The 22,361-nt window shown below is 35.7% G+C and overlaps 1 protein-coding gene across 1 annotated transcript; it reads left to right on the top strand.

Moving 5' to 3' along the window:
- Positions 1-16,279: 16,279 nt before the first annotated feature.
- On the top strand, positions 16,280-21,579 carry LOC110792348 (pyruvate decarboxylase 1). Its single transcript, XM_021997156.2, has 7 exons — positions 16,280-17,003; positions 18,819-18,982; positions 19,086-19,647; positions 19,823-19,911; positions 20,402-20,519; positions 20,620-20,808; positions 21,140-21,579. The coding sequence occupies exons 1-7, from the start codon at positions 16,548-16,550 to the stop codon at positions 21,311-21,313; spliced, it is 1,752 nt and encodes a 583-aa protein (XP_021852848.2). The 5' UTR covers positions 16,280-16,547; the 3' UTR covers positions 21,314-21,579.
- Positions 21,580-22,361: the final 782 nt, after the last annotated feature.

Below are 22,361 nucleotides of genomic sequence, written 5' to 3'. Positions count from 1 at the left end.
GGCAAATTTGCCTATTCAAAAATTAGAAATACAAGAATTGCAACTCATGACTTTATGATTCGAATACTAATAATTTATCCACTTGGCTATGCAACGTTATGTGTTATCTTTTGCAAACGAAATATAATAAAGTGATGATAAAAGAATGTAATTTTTTTTTTAATAAAAATGGTAGTTAATTATTATTTAATTTTTTTTTTTTTGCAGAAAGGAATAGTTACAATTATCCAAGTAATGACTCGGCCACTCAGGGCATGCATAGCTCGAGCCCGGAATGTAGTTAATATATTCAAAAGTGTTTGATGTTTCTAAAAAATTAAGTATGCATATCATATGAAACTCCCTCGGACCATGTGCATCCCTAACCTCCAGTTAGGTGAAAAATAATTTCCCTATCATCCTTCTCCTTCTTCCATCTCATTTTCCACTAACTTGACATATCTCTTACTTACATCTTTCCTTTTTCTTCTACAATTTTGACTCAATGTCGTTAATTTTTCTTACCTACTTTTTTACTTTTACATATACAGATATACTACACTTCAAATTTACCTTCCAACACAATTATTAATTTAAAAAACTGATAAATATAAAGTTAAATTAACATAAATAAAAATAAAAATAAAAATGTAAAATGTAAAATTATGAAAATATAAAATTAAAAAAATAAAAATAAATCAAAAGTATGCGTGCTGCTATAAAAATGTAAAATTATGAAAATGTAAATTTAAAAAAATAATAATAATAAAATCAAAAGTTTGCATGCTAGAGCTGTCAAAAACTGACCCGACCTGAAAATCCGACCTGAACCGACCGAACCCGTAACCGACCATGACCCGAAATTACGGTAAAATAGGTAACCCGAAACCCGACCTGTACCCGACCCGAAAAAACCGATAACCGATTTTAACCCGATTTTGTAACACCCGAACCCGACACCCGACCCGAAAATGACCGATAACCGAACTGACCCGACCGAACAATGACCCGAACCCGATTCGATACCCGACCCGATGTCAACCCAAAACCGATTGTAACTCGATGAAACCTGCTATTGACCCGACTTGTGACAACCCGCTACCCGATTTACCCGAGTTATCAATGACACGACCAAATATTAACTACATTGATAAATCTATTTTAATTATTTATTGCTAGATATTGAAAAATTTAACTCTAAAATAAGTTAAACAAAATTTTTTAGAATATAAAATAATTAAAATGTATAGGTTAATTATCACACCCGAGTTTGACCCGTCCTTGAGAGTGACCCGATCTGAATTCTATTTGATCTGATTATTATCCGATCCAAACTAAGACACGAACCTGAAAATAACTGTGTTGCAAACCGACTTAAACCCGACTCGATAAGACCCGAACCCGAAATTATCTGCTACAAACCGACTTAAACCCGACCCGATAAGACCTGAACCCGAAATCAAACCTGACCGAAATGTAACCCGACCGGAACCCGACCTGAACCCGGGATAGGAAAAAACCAGATATGACCTGACCTGAAATCGACCCGACCGAACCCGAACTCAACCCGAATGAAATATTGACCCGACACGACCCGACCTGATCATGACCCGAGACCCGAGATGACCCGACCCAAACCCGACCCGATGACCTGTTTTGACAGCTCTAGCTACTAGCAACAACGTCATGGAAAATTGGAAACTTAACAAACGCAAGTGTGCTTGCAAGTTGCTGATTAAATTTGCCCACGCGAATCAGATTTACTAAAATTTATTAACTTGACTTGGGGTCATATATCCGATCCGGGTTAAGTTAATAAAATTTTGACACTTGCACACTGTTAACATTGTAGTCATTTTATTTTGTCAATAATCACTTGACCCAAGCTAAATGCCAAAGTTGTACATGCGCTCATGTACTACCAATTTCTCACTTCATTCATTAAACACGTTAAATTGCACTTAAAAGTTACTGGTTATATTGAATATTTTTAGGGGGTTACTAAACCCCGCCCCACTATTACTTACCCGCCCTATTAAATGTCCTAACTACCCCTCCTAATATTTACCCCTTCATATTTTTACCTTTCACCTTACTTTTATTCACCATCTTACCTCCAACCTTACAACTCACCTTCAACCTTACAACCCACTTTCAACCTTCCAACATTCCGGCAACCACCACTCTGGCCGGACCTCTGGCCGAAATTCCGGCGACCGAAGTCCGGCGGCTTCCACCACTCCGGCAAGCACTTTTTCAGGCGACGCAAATCTCCGGAATAAAAAAGCGTCAAAATTCTTACATGTACGACTCATCCCAGGGAACATCCACGTCATCCCAAGAGATAATTATTTTTTTTGTCCATTAAAACTTACAGAGACTTCTTCATTTTAAGCTTCCACCATGGTAGAGACTTCTGCAGTTTAAGCTCGTACCATGGTACGAGCCGAGCTCAAACTGCAGAAGTCTCTACCATGGTGGAAGCTTAAAATGAAGAAGCCTGCATATTAATTCGATTTTAATTATTGTTGAATTTGAAATAATTATTCCGAAAAATATTAGTTAAACTTTTTCGTTTTGAGCTCGGATCATGGTGGAGACTTGTGTTGTTTGAGCTTCTAGCATGGTGGAAGAATAAAACGAATAAGTCTACACCATGGTGGAAGCTTAAAACGTAGAAGCCTCCATGCTAAAAAAAAATGTAATTCTATTTTTTTTTATTTAATTAGTGATATTAAATACGAAATAGTTTTGGTAATTAAGTGTTGAATTAAAATAGTTCGGAAATAAATTAGTTAGACTTTTTCGTTTTAAGTTCGTACCATGGCGGAGACTTCTATTATTTAAGCTTCTACTATGGTGGAAGCTTAAAACAAAAAAGTCTCTACCAAGGGAGACCTTCTTCATTTTGAGCTTCCGCCATGGTGGAGACTTCTGCCGTTTGAGCTCCTACCATGATAGGAGCTTAAACTGTAGAAGTTTCTACCATGGTGGAAGCTCAAACTGAAGAAGCCTCTGTAAGTTTTACCAGACAAAAAAAAAATTATCTCTTGGGATGACGTGGATGTTCCCCCGGATGACTCGTACATGTAATAAATTTGACGCATTTTTTCGTCGGAGATTTGCGTCGCCGGAAATTTCCCTCGCAGGAGTGGTGGATGCCCGAAATTTGGGTTTCCGGAGGTCTGTCGGAGGTATTTCCGGAGGTCTGCCGGAGGTATGGCCGGGGGTTCTGGCCGGAGTGGCGGTCGGCGGAATGTTGGAAGGTTGAAGGTGGGTGGTAATGCTGAAGGTAAGATGGTGGGTAAAAGTAAGGTGAAAGGTAAAACATGAAGGGGTAATTATAAGGAGGGGTAATTGTGACATTTAATAGGGCGGGGTTTAGCGCTCCACTATTTTTAATATAGTAAAAGCCTTAATCACATAAGGATACATCTGAATTCCCCAAGTATAGTGCACTACTACAAAAATGGGCAAAGAGACCCCTTAGAAAAGACCTCATGTTCGACATAACGGGTCTCTTCAATATAAGAGATCCATTATTATAGATAACGACTCTCTTATTGCGCCAAATAGCCCATTTAAAATGAGAGGGAAAAAATAAGAGACCCGTTATCTTATTTAACGGGTCTCTAGTGCATAAATAAAATTATTTAATTAATATAATAAAAGAAACAAGAGACCTAGTACAGTAGTTAACGGCTCTCTACATTTCAAAGACCCACCACTCCCGTAAAATAATGTTTAAAAAAAAATTTAAAATTGCAAAAGACCTGTCATTTAAAACAACAGGTCTCTACTTTCTTCATGGCGCCAAACTTTTCGCCAAACTTTCGCCCAACTTTCACCCTAGTTATTTGCCTCTTCTTCTTCCCTGGACATACGAACAAGTAGGGCAACGAAACACACAAACCGAAATCACCACCACCGGCGAATCTATATACAACCGGAGAAATACGTGACGGTTGGCGACTTCAACCACCACCGGCGACCTCAACACAATCTCAAGCAATCTACGAATTCAGGTTTTTGTTCTCATCTCTCTTTAATTTTTTTTTTCGAATTTCTGAATTACGTGTGTGAATTTTGAATTCAATTTATAATTTCTTCTACAAGTTAGGTTCTGTTTCCTGAAATTTTCAGTTTCAATTTCATCGTTCTGTTTTTGCCCTGAATTTCTGAAATTTTATTGGTTTTCCAGTTCATGTTGAAAGTGTTTCGCCATGGTTGGTTGAATATTGTTTTTGTAGAGTTTCTTGGCATGAGTGACACACTGAATTGATCTTTGGTATTCATGGTGTGCGCCCAGTACAGAGTCTACAGACTCAATTTTTATTTAGGTTTTCTTATTTTGTAGTTTAAGTGTCAAGGCACACCTTCTGACCTTCTATCTTTGGTGTTCATGTTTCTATTTAAGTGTCAAGTTTTCTTATTTCTGAGTATCAAGTATCGAACCAGGGAACACAGTCCAATAGTCTGAGACGAATGTCGAGTCCAATAATCTTGGAACGTAGAACATGATATCTTTAGGTTTTGGTTGCTTTCTTCTATCTGGTTGGTTTAGAGTGCTGCTGTATCTTTTTCTACTAATGATGAAATAATTTAACCATCTTTGAGGAATTAAAGAAAATCACAGATTAAAACATTTTTGTATGGATAGGGATAGATGTGCAAGTAGGAGTACACATTACCCTGTACACCTGGCAGAGTGTTGAATGGGGTGACATCTTTCTTTTTCTCCATTTTTGTCATTCGAAACTGTATGTGCTTGGAAATTCACTCTCATATTCCTTCTGTTGGCTTCCCTGGGTACCTTACTGTAAGTTGTCTAGTCTAGTCTGCTAAAAAATTAGAACCTGTTTTCCTTCCTTTTTTAAAATCTGATTGTTTTTGCATAAAACTAACCAACTGACTTTGATTTTCTGTAGGTTGATGGCCAGAAAGAAAAAGCAAGTAGGTCATGATGATGCAAGATTGGATCCTGAAAATTCTGAGAAAACGAGACGTGAGGATGAAAGGGGTCGTACTGTACTCAATCTGGTGGGAAAAGCTATAAGTGCTGGCACCAAACTCCGTTTAGAATGGCATCCAGTTAAAAGAATTCCTATTGGACATCACCGGTCTCATTTTTCCACCTACATTGGTGTAGTTGTGCGTGAAAGAGTAAACATCACCTATAAGGAGTGGTCTCACCTTCCAAAAGGACTCCTAGATGAATTGTATGATTCTATCACGGTAAGCAAACATACTAATCTTTTATCTTTTAGGAAAAATAATGCATAGAGCTCATTTATCGCTGGTGTGCCTGTCTTCCTTCTTTTCTTTTCTCTTTTTATTTTTCATTTGTCTTCTTTAAGCTGCTGCGTAGTCTGATGTTGTGGCAGTGACTTCTGGTTAGTCTGATGTTGTGGCAGTGGCTTCTGGTGGTCAGTACTGATTGTTGTGCAGGGTGTTTTTGGCATTGTGATATATTTCTGTTGCTTTATTTTCTGTTGAAGTTTATGTGTTGTTTATGTGCTGCATGTTCATTTGTTTGCTGCTGCTGTATTGCTGCCCCAATTCAGATGTTAAACATATATAACTTATGATTTTGTGTCAATGTAGAGGGGTTTTTATGTCATTGAGAATCGCAAACGTTGGATTCTTTCAAAAGCTGCAAAGCAATGGAAAGCTTTCAAGACTAGATTAAGACTTCAATGGATGTATTTAGAAGATGGAACAATAAGACAACAACCACCATGGAAATATTCTTGGATAGTTAAAGCTGATTGGGATAAGTTCGTGGATTACTGCACTTCTGAGGAGTTCAAGGTAGTATAATCTCTTAGAAGCGACATAATAAATGTTTAAATTATGTTGAAATTAATAGGCAGTTTACTTATGTTGCAATTTTTCATTTGTACTAACTTTATTGGTCAAAAAATTTGTAGTTATTGAGTGAAAAGAATCGTGAGAGGGCAAAGAAGAAGACCTCAAAATATAGAGGAGGTCGACTTGGGTATCAACATTTTGAAGAACAGATAGTAAGATTTACTTATATTGTATATATTATTAAGGAATATAGTGTGTGATGTTCAAATTTCTCACTAGATACTAACAACATAAATCTAAATTGATTTTCTGCAATATTAGGAACAAGATCTTGAAAAGCGGGGAGTCCATGTGTCACACGTGCCTCGACATTTGACTTGGATTAAAGCTCATTCTCGTCTCAAAAATGGAGCTGTAACTTTCGAAAATCCCACCGATCAAGAAATTTATGAATCAATAGTAAGATATTTACACAAGACTCTTCAAAAAACCTGCTTATTTTTCATTCAACTCCTGTGAATAAGTACCGCATCAATTCTCAAATTGCAGATGGCATTGGAGGCTCAAGTTCAAAGAGGTGAAATAGTTGCTAATGGTCGAGATGATATCTTAGCAAGAGCATTGAATAAGCGGGAACATGGTGGTTCAGTGAGGGCCGTTGGATCAGGCATCACAAACAAAGAGTACTTTGGGTTTAACAAACCAACTGCACCTAGTCAATTGCATACTGAAATGAACAAGATGAGGTCAGAGATGGGAGTTATGCAAAATAATCAAAATATGTTTATGTCTTTCATGATGTCATGCTTAACCCAGGAGCAATTGAGGTCGTTCGTGGCCACTTGTGGTCAATTTGGTAGTTTTGGTGGGCATAATGGTCAGTTTGGTGGTTTAGGTGGGCAGGCGGGTCAGCTTGGTGGTTTAGGTGGGCAGGCAGGTCAGTTTGGTGGTTTAGGTGGACAGGCAGGTCAGTTTGGTGGTTTTGTTGGACAGGCTGGTGGTGTAGGTGGGCAGGCGAGTCAGTTTGGTGGTTTTGTTGGACAGGCTGGTGGTTTTGGTGGGCAAGCTCAGGTTAGTACAGGTGGCAAAGGGTCTGGCCAGGCTGTTTCTGGTGGTGTTCGCAATGGGTCTGATGGTGTTTATGGCGATGGGTCTGGTGGTTTTGGTGTCAATGGGTCTGGTGTTCGTGGTGGGAATATGATAACTACTACCCTGTTAAACAACTCAATTGATCATGGATTGCTCAATATTCCATTTACACAACTGCTAACCGAAGGTATTGGAGAACAAGGCAACGAAGGTCATCAGTATACCCATATTTCTTCAGAGGCTCGATCTCAGCATGATGCGTACATTGCATATGGTTCTGAAACAGAAGCTCAGAAAACGAGAAATCCTTCTGTGCATCAAGAGCATCAGGTTCAAACTGAGGTCGAGGTGTACCATGTTTCTTTGCCTCACGCAGACCCTACTAATCAACATGAGGGTGTAACAAGCCATGCACAGCAGAGTAATCATTTGGATATCACAAGTAAACATACTTTTCCTGAGGTATTTAGCATTTAATATTTTATTCCGTCAAAGTGATATCCTTCAATATGTATTTGTATAGTATACGCTCACGAAATTTGATTATGTTCCATAACTTGTATTCATAGGGCTGGAGTGATTGTTGTTTGGCTATTGAAGGCGGCGACGAAGGGCTTGTAATAGTTGCTAATGGACAGGTCTACGTACAAAAGACAACAGAAGTGATCAATAATCATGGACTATCAACGCCACCTGGTCACTATCGAGTCAGTATCACAGAAGATATTGTGCCTCATGCTAGCTTGCCATGTCCAAACGACGAATTACAGTATGTCTGTGAAGCTAAGAACAGTTATACATCTTGGCCAATTCACTTGATTCTTCCAAAAAAGGTATTATCATTAAAATTTGATTTTTAATAATGTGCTTATAATTGATTTGAACTGTTGGGAATTTTTTCGGAGAATTCGGATTAGATTATCTAGATATGCTACTGTTGGGATTAGATTATAATTGATATGAACTGTTGGGATTTTATGCTGTTCTGCCTTGTAAAATCTGTGTTCTTGTGAAATCAAGTTTGAGTTTCTGATGTGCTTTGTGGAATCAGACCATTGCTCATGGATTCAGTTTCAAGTTTCAACAGTGTCTGCTTTTTTAATTTTTTATTTATTCAGTTTCATTGCTCATATTCTTTCCTGCAACATTGAATCATGGCATGGCATGGAAACATTCTTTCCTACAACATTGAATCATGTGTGAAGATTGAAATGTTGAATACGTTAGTTTAAAAGTGAAGTTCTAGTGACGGTAGTTTGACCTGATACCATATGCATTACATATAGAGTAACTCTTTTGGTATCTTAAAATGGAAGTGCACGACTAGTTACTAGCTTTCCACCATACACCTAAAGATTCTGTCCCCATCCTTTGAAAAAAAAAGCTTTAGGCATTTATAGTAAGAGATTTTTGTAGATAAAAGGAAAAAGAAGAGAATTTGGGGTAAGACTTGATAGTTGATAGTAATTCGATGCGATTAAATCATTGAATGGGGAAACAACTTCCCATTTCAATCACCACAATGCTTCTTTCATAAGGAAGTTCAAACTAAACCTTTAAACTATTTTAATTAAAATAAATATAGATCAGAACGGTCATTTACCCACTTCCAAGTGCCTTGCACCAATATACTCCTAAGAGCTTCCTTTCCATTTCAGCAGACCAAGATATTCTGACTGCTACTTGAGGAGCACCATCACGGTTCCTCTACCATCACCAACAGAAATCCAATCCTCAAACTCAGACAGATTTCTGGAAAACAAATCCATGCAAATTACTGGGACCTCCTCAGTGATTCTGATAAGTTCAGTCCATTGCACAGTTCCACTCTCAGATAATTTAGCATGGTACAAGTAACCATGGTTTGTTGCAACATAGATCATATCCTTGCGGGCGAATTTCAAACAGCGTACATATTCACTCTTGCTGCACCAGAAAGAATAAAAATTCAAGAATACATTGAACAGTTCTAAATGAATGAGAAAGTAACAAGAATGAATGGCAGTTTTCGGTCATTTTTTATAACTAAATCCAGCTACTAATTAGTAATTATCTCAGTTTTGGAGCAAGTCTTCTAAGTTGGTCTGGAACTGACAAGGGAGGAGGGGAGGATACAACCCCAAAAAAGTTTTTTTAAAAAAAGTAAAGTGAACTCTGCCTCTCTTCCCTCGCCCTGATCTACCGCCATTACAGTGCTACCCAAAATTCTCCTCTTCTTAGTTGGTAAGGAGTCTTAGTGAAACATGATTCGCTAAGAAAAAAGAGTTAAAAGATAACTTGGTTACTTGGTTTCAGATATCTTAATTAGTCATCTAGGTTTTTTATTCAGAAGAGTTTTAATATTGCAGCCAACCTCTAATCCGATTCTCCATGGTATAAACTCATCTCATAAACTTATCTTAGTTTGGAAAATGACTGAACTGCATATATAGCAGTACAGATTTGACAAAACCAGTACACAACACTGAAAAAATTGAACTCATTTCTACCAACAGTTACCTCTGATCTGTATTTTGTAAATTCTCGGATTATTTTGAAATTTTGTAAATTCTTGGATTATCATTTGATGTATGTTGTTCATATGAAAAAGGCCAACGCGCACCCGGAAAATGAGGTGACCACTCCGTCCCCACGATCGACATCATCCCAAGGATGAACTACTCACAAGTATGTTATCACTGCCGATGATCTTGAAAAGGTATCTACTAGATGGTTGCAAATTTTGAAAGATCAAGCTATGGGAATGAGAAAGAAAGGTGAAACCATCTCCTTCAGTATCCCAAAAGGTGTATTTTTTAATGAACAACCGTTAGATGTTTTGCTTGACTATGAGGACATGCTTGATTGGTGTTTCCAAAAATCGATTGGAGCAGCCCACTTGAATATTTTCATGAAGTAAGTACTTGTCCTTTTTTAATTCTCTAATTAACATTTAGAGTTTCTTTGTTCATTAACTTGTTTCATGTCCTACTTTTGATGGGATAAGGAACTTGAAAGAAAGATGACAAGACGAAGGAATTTCGGGTATGTATGGATTTTGCGATAGTAATGTTCTATCTCCGTTGAATCCAACAGTGGAAGAGGCAGATCGGTGTGAATATTTAGTTCGTGCCTTTGGGTGCAACAAGGGAAAGAATCGTAATCAACTATTCTTTGCACCTTATAATGAGAAGTAGGTGCAATGCGTATTTTCTAATTTTATTTTCTTTTGATTCTGAAGATAGTTAAAGTTGTCTTTATTCTATTAATATGCTATTATTTTCTCTTATAATTTGTGTATATAGTCAGAACTGGATGTTAGCAGCCATTAGCCCTTGGAATGCTGTAGTGTATTGGTTGGATCTGGCTGGAGCAGGAAAGGAGATCCCTGAGTTCATTAAAAGAGACATCAATGAGTATGTGTTAACCATACTTGTCAATTTTCCTTGTCAATTTTCCATAGCCTCCTGTTTCTTCATAATGGATATCCATTAATATCGAAAAAGAAGCTCATTGAGCTATCATTTTTTTTACGCAGGGGAATTAGAAGATTTAGCATTCTCTATCGAAAGGATATTAAGAAAGTAAAAAGGAATCCAAAAATTGGGTGGATGCAACCAGAGGTATTTCATCTGTGTTCTCTATAATACTATGATGTAGTACATTAATACAATAACTTAACTTACCTGATGTATTACTGTATTTCTTTTATTCCTTATATTGTAGTGTCCTCGTCAACCTCAAAACAGCAATGACTCCGGATACTATGTGTGCCGTTATATGATCGAGATTTTAGAAAAAAGAGTTCTATGGGTGCCTGACCAGGTATCATTTCCTATCATTGCTATTACCTGTGAGTTTGAAGTAAAAATGACTAACAGCTCTAAACTAGCTTTAGACTGCTATAGTAGCAAGCATACAAGATAGCATTATGGCGAAAACAACATCTAAAATCACCTGTCCTTAATTATTCGGATTCCCATACCTTGATTTGCTGCTAAGCCTGCTGTGTCCAGTCTGATTACCTGAAGGAACAATAATTAGATCATGCAGGTACAAAACAATGCAGAGTTCAGGAAATTTTAATGTATCCCAAACTCACCAACTTAGTATGCGTAAAAGGGAACTTCAGATTAGTAACCCTTCTTTTTTCCCCTTAATCTGTCATATTAGTAACCTCCTCTGTGCATTCTATATCAGCCCTAAGGAAAGACAGATGAAATACCTCTCAAATTCAGAAAATTTTTACACATTTATTCTCAGATGCCTAAATCTAAATCTATCCTTTATTTTATCTGGAAATTTACTTACTCCGTACTAGATGGCTATCCGTACAAAGTTACAAATAGATATAAAGGTAAAACCGTTCTCTGTTGCTTCAATTTCCAATCACAGTTAGCTTTTACAGAGCTGTAAATAATAGGATACCAGAGAAAAGAAGAGAACTAGAAATGTGCTGGGATCAATTAGGTTGAGAACTCTGATTACAGAGCGGACAAGCAAAAGAGATCAGACAAAACGCAGATTAACAGTTGATTAATAGTGTCAATGATTGAGGGTTTTGAAACTCAAGCGCGCATTGACTAATACTGTATAGAAGTGGTTTATTACAAAACAAACTTCTGAGATTAATATCAAACGCAAAATCATTATCCGATTGACATATACGTATCTAATCAAACCCAAAAAAGCGAAAGATGTATGATTAAGGACCTTAGATACTTTTTTCTTATATATAGTCAGGAGCAGTCCTGATAAACATTTCCTGGTCTAAGCTCGAGCAAGAGCCTAGCATTCGAGCAAAAAAATTTGCTGTGAACATCTTGCAGTCTGCAAACTCTGTCCTGGCTGGTAAAGTCAGTTAGTTAGTTAGTTTCATAGATCATTTCAGTACAGCTGGTAAAGTCAGTTAGTTAGTTATTTCATACTCCCTCCGTCCCGGAATACTCGACCCGGTTTGACCGGCACAGAGTTTAAGGGACTTAGATTGACTTATTTAATTTAATAGGTAGTAGTTGATAGTGGGGTATTATTTTAATGTAGTTAGTGGGAGGTGGGTTAAGAGGTGGGGTTGGGGGAGAGTAGGGGTTGAATTTTTAATTATTTTTTGTATGGAGTAGGGGGTAGGTGGGTTAATAAGGGTGGAGTGAGAAATAATATAATATTGTTAGAATATTTCCATTTTTAGAAACAGGTCAAGTATTAAGGGACGGCCCGATAAGGAAAACAGGTCAAGTATTCCGGGACGGAGGGAGTAGATCATTTCAGTACATCTGGTGTTTTTGCTTTGAGGTAAGATGTTTTGTCTGTCCAGATTTGGGCAAGTCACTGTTTGTTGTCTTTCCATTTTTACTCTCTATTCTGGGAACATCACTAAAGTGTGTTGTGGGATGCCCCAGGTTAAAATTTTGGTAGGAGTTTAGAGACGAATTTAAATTATACTCTTTAATCGTATTTTTTGAAGGATCGTGTCACCTTGTTGGCATATTTGCTGATTATTCTGGCATGATTTTAGTTTTGCTTGTAAATCTGCATTTCTGCATCTGGTATTTGCCCGTGAGCCGAACTATTGGCAGATGGATTGGTTAGGCTTAGAACCTGGTATCTTTTGTTTAATCTCAAATTGGTATTAGTTAGTATTTGTAACTGGAAGACTATTTATTCTTTGACCTCTATACCATTTCCTGAACTGCACCATTTACCTTGTTTATGCCATTTATTTCCAATTTTAGATTTTCATTTAGCTTAACCTGCCTAATATAGTTACTTGTACCATTCCATTATCATTACCTAAGAAGCGTAGCTGGGCAGGTCTTAGCTAGTTAGATTGCCTTGATATAGTACCTTCGTACTTACATTCATACACGATAAAGAATACTAGGCTTCTGTTATGAATTGTTGTAGCAGTTTCATTTTCTTTCCTATAATGAACTATGCATTTGCTACAACTGTGCGTTTACTAAAATACTAATTATGTTACTTATTTACAGTTTTCTCACGAAACCTATTCATCGGAAAATGTTGATGAAGTTAGAGACATGTGGGTCGAGTATTTTATCAAGCCAGAAGCAAATGAAGAAAACAAAGATGATGGTATAGAAATAACTCCGTGAGTTTTGATTGGCAAATCGGTGTAAATATATGATTAGATTTTAGAACGTACGTTTTGTTTTACGTTTTTAATTTGGAAATTACAATTTAATGTAAAGTTGCGTTTTGAGCATTACTTTTGGTAAATATTTTTTTTTTGGTAATATGGACTATTAAGAAATGTTTATTGAATTATTATAAAATATTACAGCAGCAGGTGGTTTAATACAATCGGTGAATGAAAAATTACAGGTTATTAGCATGTAAAGATTACAGCAGGTTTACAAATTACAATTGTTGAATTATTAAAAAAAAAATTACAGCAGCAGGTACTGAATTAACATTTTTTTTTAAAAAAAAAAATACATGAAAAGAGACCCGTTATTCGTAAAAAGGGCTCTTTAGGTATAATACTAAAAAGTTCAAAGAGACCCCATATCTTACATATGGGGTCTGAGGTTATTAGAAAAGAAATTAATAAAAAAATCAAAGAGACCCCATATCTTACATATGGGGTCTGAGGTTATTAAAAAATAAATTAATAAAAAAATCAAAGAGACCCCATATCTTACATATGGGGTCTGAATATTTTTAATAAACAGACCCCATATCTTACATATGGGGTCTCTTTCTCTTCTAAAATATTTTTCTAAAGGCCTACGTAAGAGACCCCTTTTCTTACATGAAGGGTCTCCAACTTTTAACAAACAGACCCCATTTCTAAGAGGGGGTCTCTTTTAAAAAGAGACCCCCCCATCTAGAGACCCCCTTAGAGGAGGTATCTTATGCCGTTTTGGACGGGTCTCTTTGCCCATTTTTGTAGTAGTGGTGGTGAATTATACTCGTTATTGACCTTCAGTTATGATAAAGTAAAATCATGCCAAATTTTAATCAATACTCCCTCAGTCTTTTTAAAAGAGATATACTTTTCTTAAATTACGTGCCGGTCAAAGTCTATCTCTTTTTAAAATACGAAGAGAGTATAAGTTTACACTCGTCGCTCATAAGTAGTAACAAATCAAATTTAAACTGATATCAATTTAAATTTCACTTCAATTTAACTTGGTCCTTCGAAGATTGGGTCATTTTTGAACAACTATCCCTCATTCCTCGACTTTTTATTTTCCTACTCACTACTCCCTCCATTCCATAGTGATATTTCAGTTTCTACTTTCGTGTTTGCTATTGCATAATATAATTAAAATTTTATAATATTTTAATATTATTAAAATATTATAAAATTTTAATATTATTAAAATAATCATTAAAAGAAATCAAATAAGATTCACATTATTACAAAAGGCGTTTGTGAAAACGTATATGTGTCACGTAGATTCCCTCCGTATTACGCCATGTCACCACTAATAAGCATTATGGTATGTTATTGACAACCAAAAAAGCATGCATGTAGCAAGGATCGAACATCAAACCTCATGGACTAAAAGTTTCACTTCCTACCATCTCAACTACCTACAATGTTTGTCATATTTTCACATATAAATGTAAAATACAATCTTTTAAAATTGGACACATTTTTAGAAAACGTAAACCGATTAAAAGTAAAACCCGGAGCAACGCCCGGGCCACACACTAGTTCCAAATTAAAAAGAGCAAGCATTCAACACATTGACAAGTCGCAGCCGTTGGCCCAATGTCCGCATGCCACATGTCATTTTGATAAACCAATCAAAAAATTCAAGTAATTAAATTATAACGGCTATTTCGGTAAACGTCTATTTAAGCCGAAAATACTTAATAAAAAAATAAATTATACCAATGGTCATAAAATCTCAAGATTTATAAATAGAGACCAAATTTTCTATATTTTTGACACACTAATAATCAAAATCATTTTTCATACTAAGTATTATTATAATTTGTGATATATTCGGAAAAGTACTAAACATTTCCAGTAACATATATTTTCGAAAATCTTATTTTCGATTTTTGTTTATTAATCTTATTTAAATTTATAATATTAAAAACATATAAATATCGAAATATATATAAAAATAACTTAAATTAAAAAAAATTCTTAATTAATTGTTAGAAATCATTTAAGTTATTAATATAATTGAATAAGGCCCTGTTCTTCTGAACTTTGTCTGGCTGAACTGAACTGAACTGAACCGAACTGTACTGAATGGAGCTGAACTGAATTGAACTAAACTGAACTGAATGGAACTAAATAAATAGTACATAGTAAATAATAAATAATAAATATTAAATAACAAATAATAAATAATAAAATAAATAATAAATAATAAATTAAATAATAAATAATAACTAATAAATAATAAATAATAAATAATAAATAATAAACAATAAACAATAAACAATAAACAATAAACAATAAACAATAAATAATAAATAATAAATAATAAATAATAAATAATAAATAATAAATAATAAATAATAAATAATTGCATTAACAAGAATAAAAAAATTACAAAAAAAGATGAATTCTTTCTTTTGAATTGAACTGAATGAAGCTGAACTGCACTAAACGAAACTGAACTAAACTGAACTGAATGGAGCTGAACTGAATTGAACTGAACTGAACTGAACTGAATGAAACTGTAATAAAGTCCAAAAGAACAGGGACTAAAAGTAAAAGTGGTGAGGAGTTTTTTTTAGTTCATTGGTGGGATGAATTTGTTTTAGAAAAAATTGTTTGTGAGGAAAGTGATGTGGAGGAGTAAAAAAGTAGTAGAGAGATAGTGGTGAGATTTTTGTCCCCATTGATGAGAGTGGTCTAACGGATGAGATATTTGACGGAGTATAAACCCCCTTCCATAATAGATGGATAAACAAAAGCTTTTGTGTAAGACCGTCTAACGATTAGACCACTTTGTTGGTACTAACTAAACTAGCGTAAAACATAACTATAAGTAATAAAATTCATAAGTAATTGTATAACAAAATACTTAAGGTATAAAGACAAATAGTTAAATTTATGAGTCGAATACTTATTATTTTCGAACAAACTTATTACTCCGTAATAACTAAAACTCATAAAATCTTAACCAATCAGTTTCATTGTTTAACTAATTGGTACAGTTGTGTAATTAACTGGTTTCGTTGCTTAACTAATTGAATTTCAAAATTACCTATTTGATTTCAGCGGTTAACTAATTAATTTCAGCGGTTAACTAATTATAAAGTGCATGCATAAAAGTGATTTAACTGTTAGGCCGTCTCTCCTAAAAGTTTATATGGATAGAAAAACAAAATTTGGTTACTCTATCTGAAAACCACACTTCTAGCCGCCGAAACAACCGCGCGCGCATTTCAATAAAACACACTTGTCTAATCCCAGGAATCCCATTATTCATTTATTCCCTTGTTTTCCGTCATTTCTCACTCCTAAAACAGAGTCCGGTTTCCGGTTTCCGGTTTCCGGTTTCCGCTTTTGATCATACCGACATACCCCATTTAATAAACCTTTTAGCACACTGATTAGTGTTTAATTCTTTGTTTATCTCTCCTTCCATTCCAAAACCCTTTATTACCCACTTTGCCCAACAGGAAAACACCAATCCATTCCCTTTCATTCCTCAAACCCTTGAAACAATTCCCAGAAATTTGGTCTTTCAGAAATGGAAAACAATACACCACCTGCCACCCCTCTCAAACCCGGATCATCATCCGGTTCAGGCACACTAGGCTGTCACCTCGGCCGACGCCTGGTCCAAATTGGTGTACGAGACGTGTTCTCTGTTCCAGGCGATTTCAACTTAACTCTGCTTGATCATTTAGTTGATGAACCGGAGCTCAACTTAGTGGGTTGTTGCAATGAGCTCAACGCCGGGTACGCCGCTGACGGGTATGCGCGAGCAAAAGGCGTTGGCGCTTGTGTTGTGACGTTCACTGTTGGCGGGCTTAGTGTGCTTAATGCTATTGCTGGAGCTTATAGTGAGAATTTGCCTGTGATTTGTATTGTTGGTGGGCCTAATTCTAATGATTATGGGACTAATAGGATTTTGCATCATACTATTGGGTTGCCTGATTTTACTCAGGAGTTGCGCTGCTTTCAGACTGTCACTTGCTTTCAGGTATACATGTTTTTTTCAATAATTTCATCATATGATATGCACCTTGTTTGTTTATGATGATTTATTGTTTATTGCTTAAATCTATTGTCACCTTGATAGTGTAATTTGAGCTGCTAATAAAGTGACAACTAAATTCGAACATGTATGATATGATCATATGAAGTACTGAATGAGTATAGTTTTAACATGATGTATCTCTCAAGGTTGTGAATTCATCTGGTCAAATTCTTCCTCCGTCCGTAAAGATCGTCCTGGTCATTGCAATTTGTTGGCCAAAACTTTGAAAACATTGACCATGATGAATACTAGTAATGTGAGATCGGATGAAAAAAAAAAAAGGAAAGTATGACTAGTATTATGGGACCGAAAGAGTAGTAACCTAAGATCTTGTTAGGTTCAGATATTTATGTTTTAAATCAATGTCTTTGGATACCGTTCAAAGTCAAATTGGGTCAACTTTTTTAGGGCACGGAGGGAGTAACTAAGGAGTACTTGTATCCGAAGTAGGGAGTCTATAAATTTAGTGATTGTTTTTCGTGTGGAGAAGCCAACAAAGTCATTGATGTAAACCGGATTCGATCGAGTTTGAGTACCACCCACGGCACTTTACCAACTCAAATAACTAAATTTCAGCCTTCTTTGCCTAGTTAGTTTCTATTGCCATCGAATTAAGTTTCTCCTCTTAGATTTGTAACCTTTGTTGGCTGCTATCGGACGGTACATGTGCAATTCTGATAATATTGGTCATGGTACATGATGGTTGAAACTGAGATTTTAACTTTCAAGTACATGCTTACATTACTTCATTCGGTTTCCATATCGAATCCCTTCTCGGCTAAAACAAACACTTAGTTTTAATGCTACAGTTGCTTGCTTTCTTCTTTCGGTACAAAAGAAGAGCGACAATGGTTACAGTTCCAGCCTTTCTGAAAAATACACTTCGTACTAGCTTAAAGTAAACAATGATGTCTAAAGTCGAGCAACATGCTTTCAAAATATAGGAGATTCGGACTTGAGATATGTGTGTTAAAGTTGACATCGTTTGTCCAATTGTTGATCAATGAGCTCTGATCTGATTCGTTTAAATGAATATAGTGAATTTCTGACAATCTATTAGAGAGATAGGAGGCCGTTGATTTCTGACATTATTCTTGATAGAAATTTGAGGACGCACGCTGAAGTTTTGATGGGCCTGAATAATATAACAAAATTGCATTTTCATCACTGATTACATTAATAAGAATTGTACAACAATATTAACTTTGGTAGAACACTTGTTTCTACCCCTTATATTTTGTGGGAGCTCTCTTGATTAGCTCACCTCTAAACTTATGCAAATGCAACATATTTTTAGTGGTTGTATTATAGTTTCTAGATTTTTCTACACTTGTCATTTATCTAGAATTTTCATAACTATATATTTCTTAAGTAAATGGTAGACATTATTTAAGCTAGATTTTTCTACACACTTTACTACTAGATTTTTGTATAGTACATTCTAGATTTAGATTTTTCTAGATTAACATTTTAACAATTCTACCCTCCAACTAGTACATGTGAATTAGATAATAGTATAAGTTGAGATATTTTGGTGTTGTACTTTGTTTCATGTCAAGGAACTTGAGCAAAATGAAGGGTAGTTTACATCTTTCGGCATTTAGTGTAAATCAAAACTAAAGCAACACATCATTTGAGGAAAATATAGGAAATTAAAACCGAAAAAGGAATACAATATTACTTGCCTGCTGCAATTTTTTAGTAATATCTTACCCTGTTGCTCATGTTTGATGTATATGATCATTGTCAACACAATAGGCGGTAGTGAACAACTTGGATGATGCACATGAGCTGATAGACACTGCAATTTCAACTGCTTTAAAGGAAAGCAAGCCAGCTTACATTAGTATCGGGTGTAATCTGCCTGGAATTTCTCATCCAACATTTGCCAGGGATCCTGTTCCATACTTCCTTGCACCACAGTATGAATTATCATTATCATTTCCCCCTCGTATCTCTTGGATTAAACTCAAGCACATAAATCCTATGTTCTGTTTTAGTTTATAACACTGATTTGCAATGCAGGTTGAGCAACCAGCTAGGCTTGGAAGCTGCAGTAGAAGCGACAGCTGAGTTTCTAAACAAGGCTGTGAAACCTGTCATTATTGGTGGACCGAAACTTAGGGTGGCAAAGGCCCAAAAAGCCTGTGTAGAACTTGCAGATGCATGTGGTTATCCAATAGCAGTCATGCCATCAGGTAAGGGGCTGGTGCCGGAACACCATCCCCATTTTATTGGCACTTACTGGGGTGCTGTAAGCTCTAACTTTGTTGGTGAGGTGGTCGAGTCAGCTGATGCTTATGTTTTTGTGGGTCCCATTTTTAACGATTATAGCTCAGTTGGGTATTCGCTGCTGCTCAAGAAAGAAAAAACAATTCTAGTGCAGCCTAACCGCGTTACTATTGCTAATGGTCCCTCATACGGCTGGGTTTTCATGGCCGAGTTCTTGAGTGCATTGGCTAAGAAGCTAAAGAGGAACACCACAGCAATGGAGAATTACCAACGGATATATGTTCCTCCTGGCATGCCTTTGAAATGTCAGAAGGATGAACCGCTCAGAGTTAATGTTCTCTTCAAGCATATCCAGGCAAGCCAAATATATCTATTTATTAGCACTACATTCATCGCATGAATATGAGATGAGAAGAGAACAATAATCATTCGCCTATCCGCCTACTTATTTCCGTCTTATGCAGAATTTTCTAGCTTCTTGCTGTAGCCTTTCTTGAATTATTATTTGACATTTGAAAGTTATGAAACAGGATATGATTGATGGAAATACTGCAGTAATTGCGGAAACTGGAGACTCGTGGTTCAATTGTCAAAAGCTCCGACTTCCGGAAGGCTGCGGGTAAGTCAATACCTGCTTTAAGAAAAATATGATGTCCTTATTGATCTTTGCACTTCTGCAACAAGTATTGTGCACAGTCATACATGCACCAATGAAATTGCAAAGATAAGTACATTTTACTTGCATGGTGTGACTGATTCTTATGTTTTTCTATAATGCTTTCATAATTAAACTAAAAAAATGGGATAATAACATGTTATTGTGTGTTCTGAAATACTGTATAAGCAGTATAATAGATAATTTATGCTTGGTTTTATTCAGTTGTACATGGGGTAGTTTACTTATATTTCCTCCCGCCCCCAGACATTTTCGTTAGGATGGGTCTATGTGTTAATGTTTGCTGCTAGATACTGATTTTATAGATCCTCTTTTTGGTTTACTTTGTATAAGTTATCTTTCCGAATCTCCCTGCAAGGATCAGTTTCCCCAAGAATTTGATCGACCATGAGTGGTCCTTGTCTGAACCTGTGGATATGTGTTCAATTTACAGGTTTGAATTTCAGATGCAGTATGGGTCAATTGGTTGGTCAGTAGGTGCTACATTGGGATATGCTCAAGCCGCCCAAGACAAGCGAGTTATTGCTTTCATTGGTGACGGGAGCTTTCAGGTCAGCTCTTAATTTGAATGCATACTCAGGTAGCAATTCGGTCTTCCATCTTAACATTTCAAGAAGGGAAAAACTGAGAGTCTCTTCTATATTTTAATAGGTTACTGCTCAAGATGTTTCAACAATGATCCGCTGCGGGCAAAGGACCATAATATTCCTTATTAACAATGGTGGATATACAATCGAAGTCGAGATTCATGACGGCCCCTATAATGTGATTAAGAACTGGGACTATACAGGCTTTATTAAGGCCATCCATAATGGTCAAGGAAAATGTTGGACGGCCAAGGTAAATACGGATAATTAACTTCTGCATTTTCTTAGGCATGCTATTATATGCTGGGTTTAAAGCAATTGTCAATCATGAAATACAAAAGTATATAGCTTGTTATTTTCATCTGATTTGGTCTGATTTGAATGTTTTTCTATGAGTGTTTTTTGCTATTTCTAATCTAGTAGTTTGATTTTTCTGGTCTATTTAATAAGTAATAAAAATGAGGTGAAGAGAACAAAAATCAAGGTCATCAACCATGGTAGCAAAAAGAGTGGCTTGGCTATGATACAAGGAATTCTTCATCTTGTCAAGTGTTAATTTTGTTATATCGACTTGTAAAATGCAGGTCCGAACAGAAGAACAGCTGATTGAGGCGATAGCAACTGCTACTTCAGATGAATACAAGGATTCGCTTTGTTTTATCGAAATCATAGTGCACAAGGACGATACAAGCAAAGAACTGTTGGAATGGGGATCTCGTGTTGCCTCTGCCAACAGCCGGCCTCCGAATCCTCAGTAGTGCTTGATTTAGCCGGCTTTTCATCTACCACGACGAGGTGTACTGACTGTTGTAGGGGATCTGTAGTGACACTAAATAAAGAGAATAGTTAAAGACATAAGAAAATAAGTACTCCGTACCAAAGATAGATTTTATATGGCGTTTGTATGTAAATAAATGTAGAAAGTCAGACTTTTAGTTGGTAATCTGGGATATATGAAGTAAGAATAGTTGCTTGGTAGTCTGAGAGGACATGTACGAAAAACCAGGCAATGTTTGTTTTGTAATTCGTACCACTGTATCTAAACCATGCAAAACTGGCCCGGCCCAAACAAATCAACACATGCCTGAATTGCTAAACTGCGCAAATTTTTGGCTATACCCGGGTACAGCCAAAGCTGGCTGTACCCCCATCCAAAACGACGTCGTTTTGTGTTGTTTAAAATGAACATTAATATACTGGTACAAAAATGAACATTTACTATTTCGAAAATGAACATTTATTTATTTATTTGGAATGAACATTTACTATTTTGGAAATGAACATTTATTTATTTATTTGGAAATAAACTACAAAAATGAACATTTACTACTTCGGAAATGAACATTTACTATTTCGAAAATGAACATTTATTTATTTGGAATGAACATTTACTATTTTGGAAATGAACATTTATTTATTTATTTGGAAATAAACAATATAGGCGCTTGTAAAAACATAAAAGACAAATGTAGTGAACAATTTCATTATGAACATTAACCATATATTTATTGTGAACAAACAAATAAACAAGAAAGAACAAATAATTCAACAAAAAAGAACAAACAATATAAAAAAGAACATAAAATTCCAGAAAAAAGAACAAACAATACAACAATTATGAACAATTTTATGATGAATTTTAAAGCCAGCATGAAAGAACAAACAATACAACAAGAAAGAAGAAACAATAAAGCAGATAATTATTATGAACAAACAAATAAACAAGAAAGAACAAATAATTCAACAAAAAATAACAAACAATATAAAAAAGAACATAAAATTCCAGAAAAAAGAACAAACAATACA

The sequence above is a fragment of the Spinacia oleracea genome, chromosome 6 (genome assembly GCF_020520425.1).
Source record: "Spinacia oleracea cultivar Varoflay chromosome 6, BTI_SOV_V1, whole genome shotgun sequence".
NCBI lineage: Eukaryota > Viridiplantae > Streptophyta > Magnoliopsida > Caryophyllales > Amaranthaceae > Spinacia > Spinacia oleracea.
Note: the sequence above shows the minus strand (reverse complement) of the source record. Positions and strands in the feature narration are given on the sequence as shown.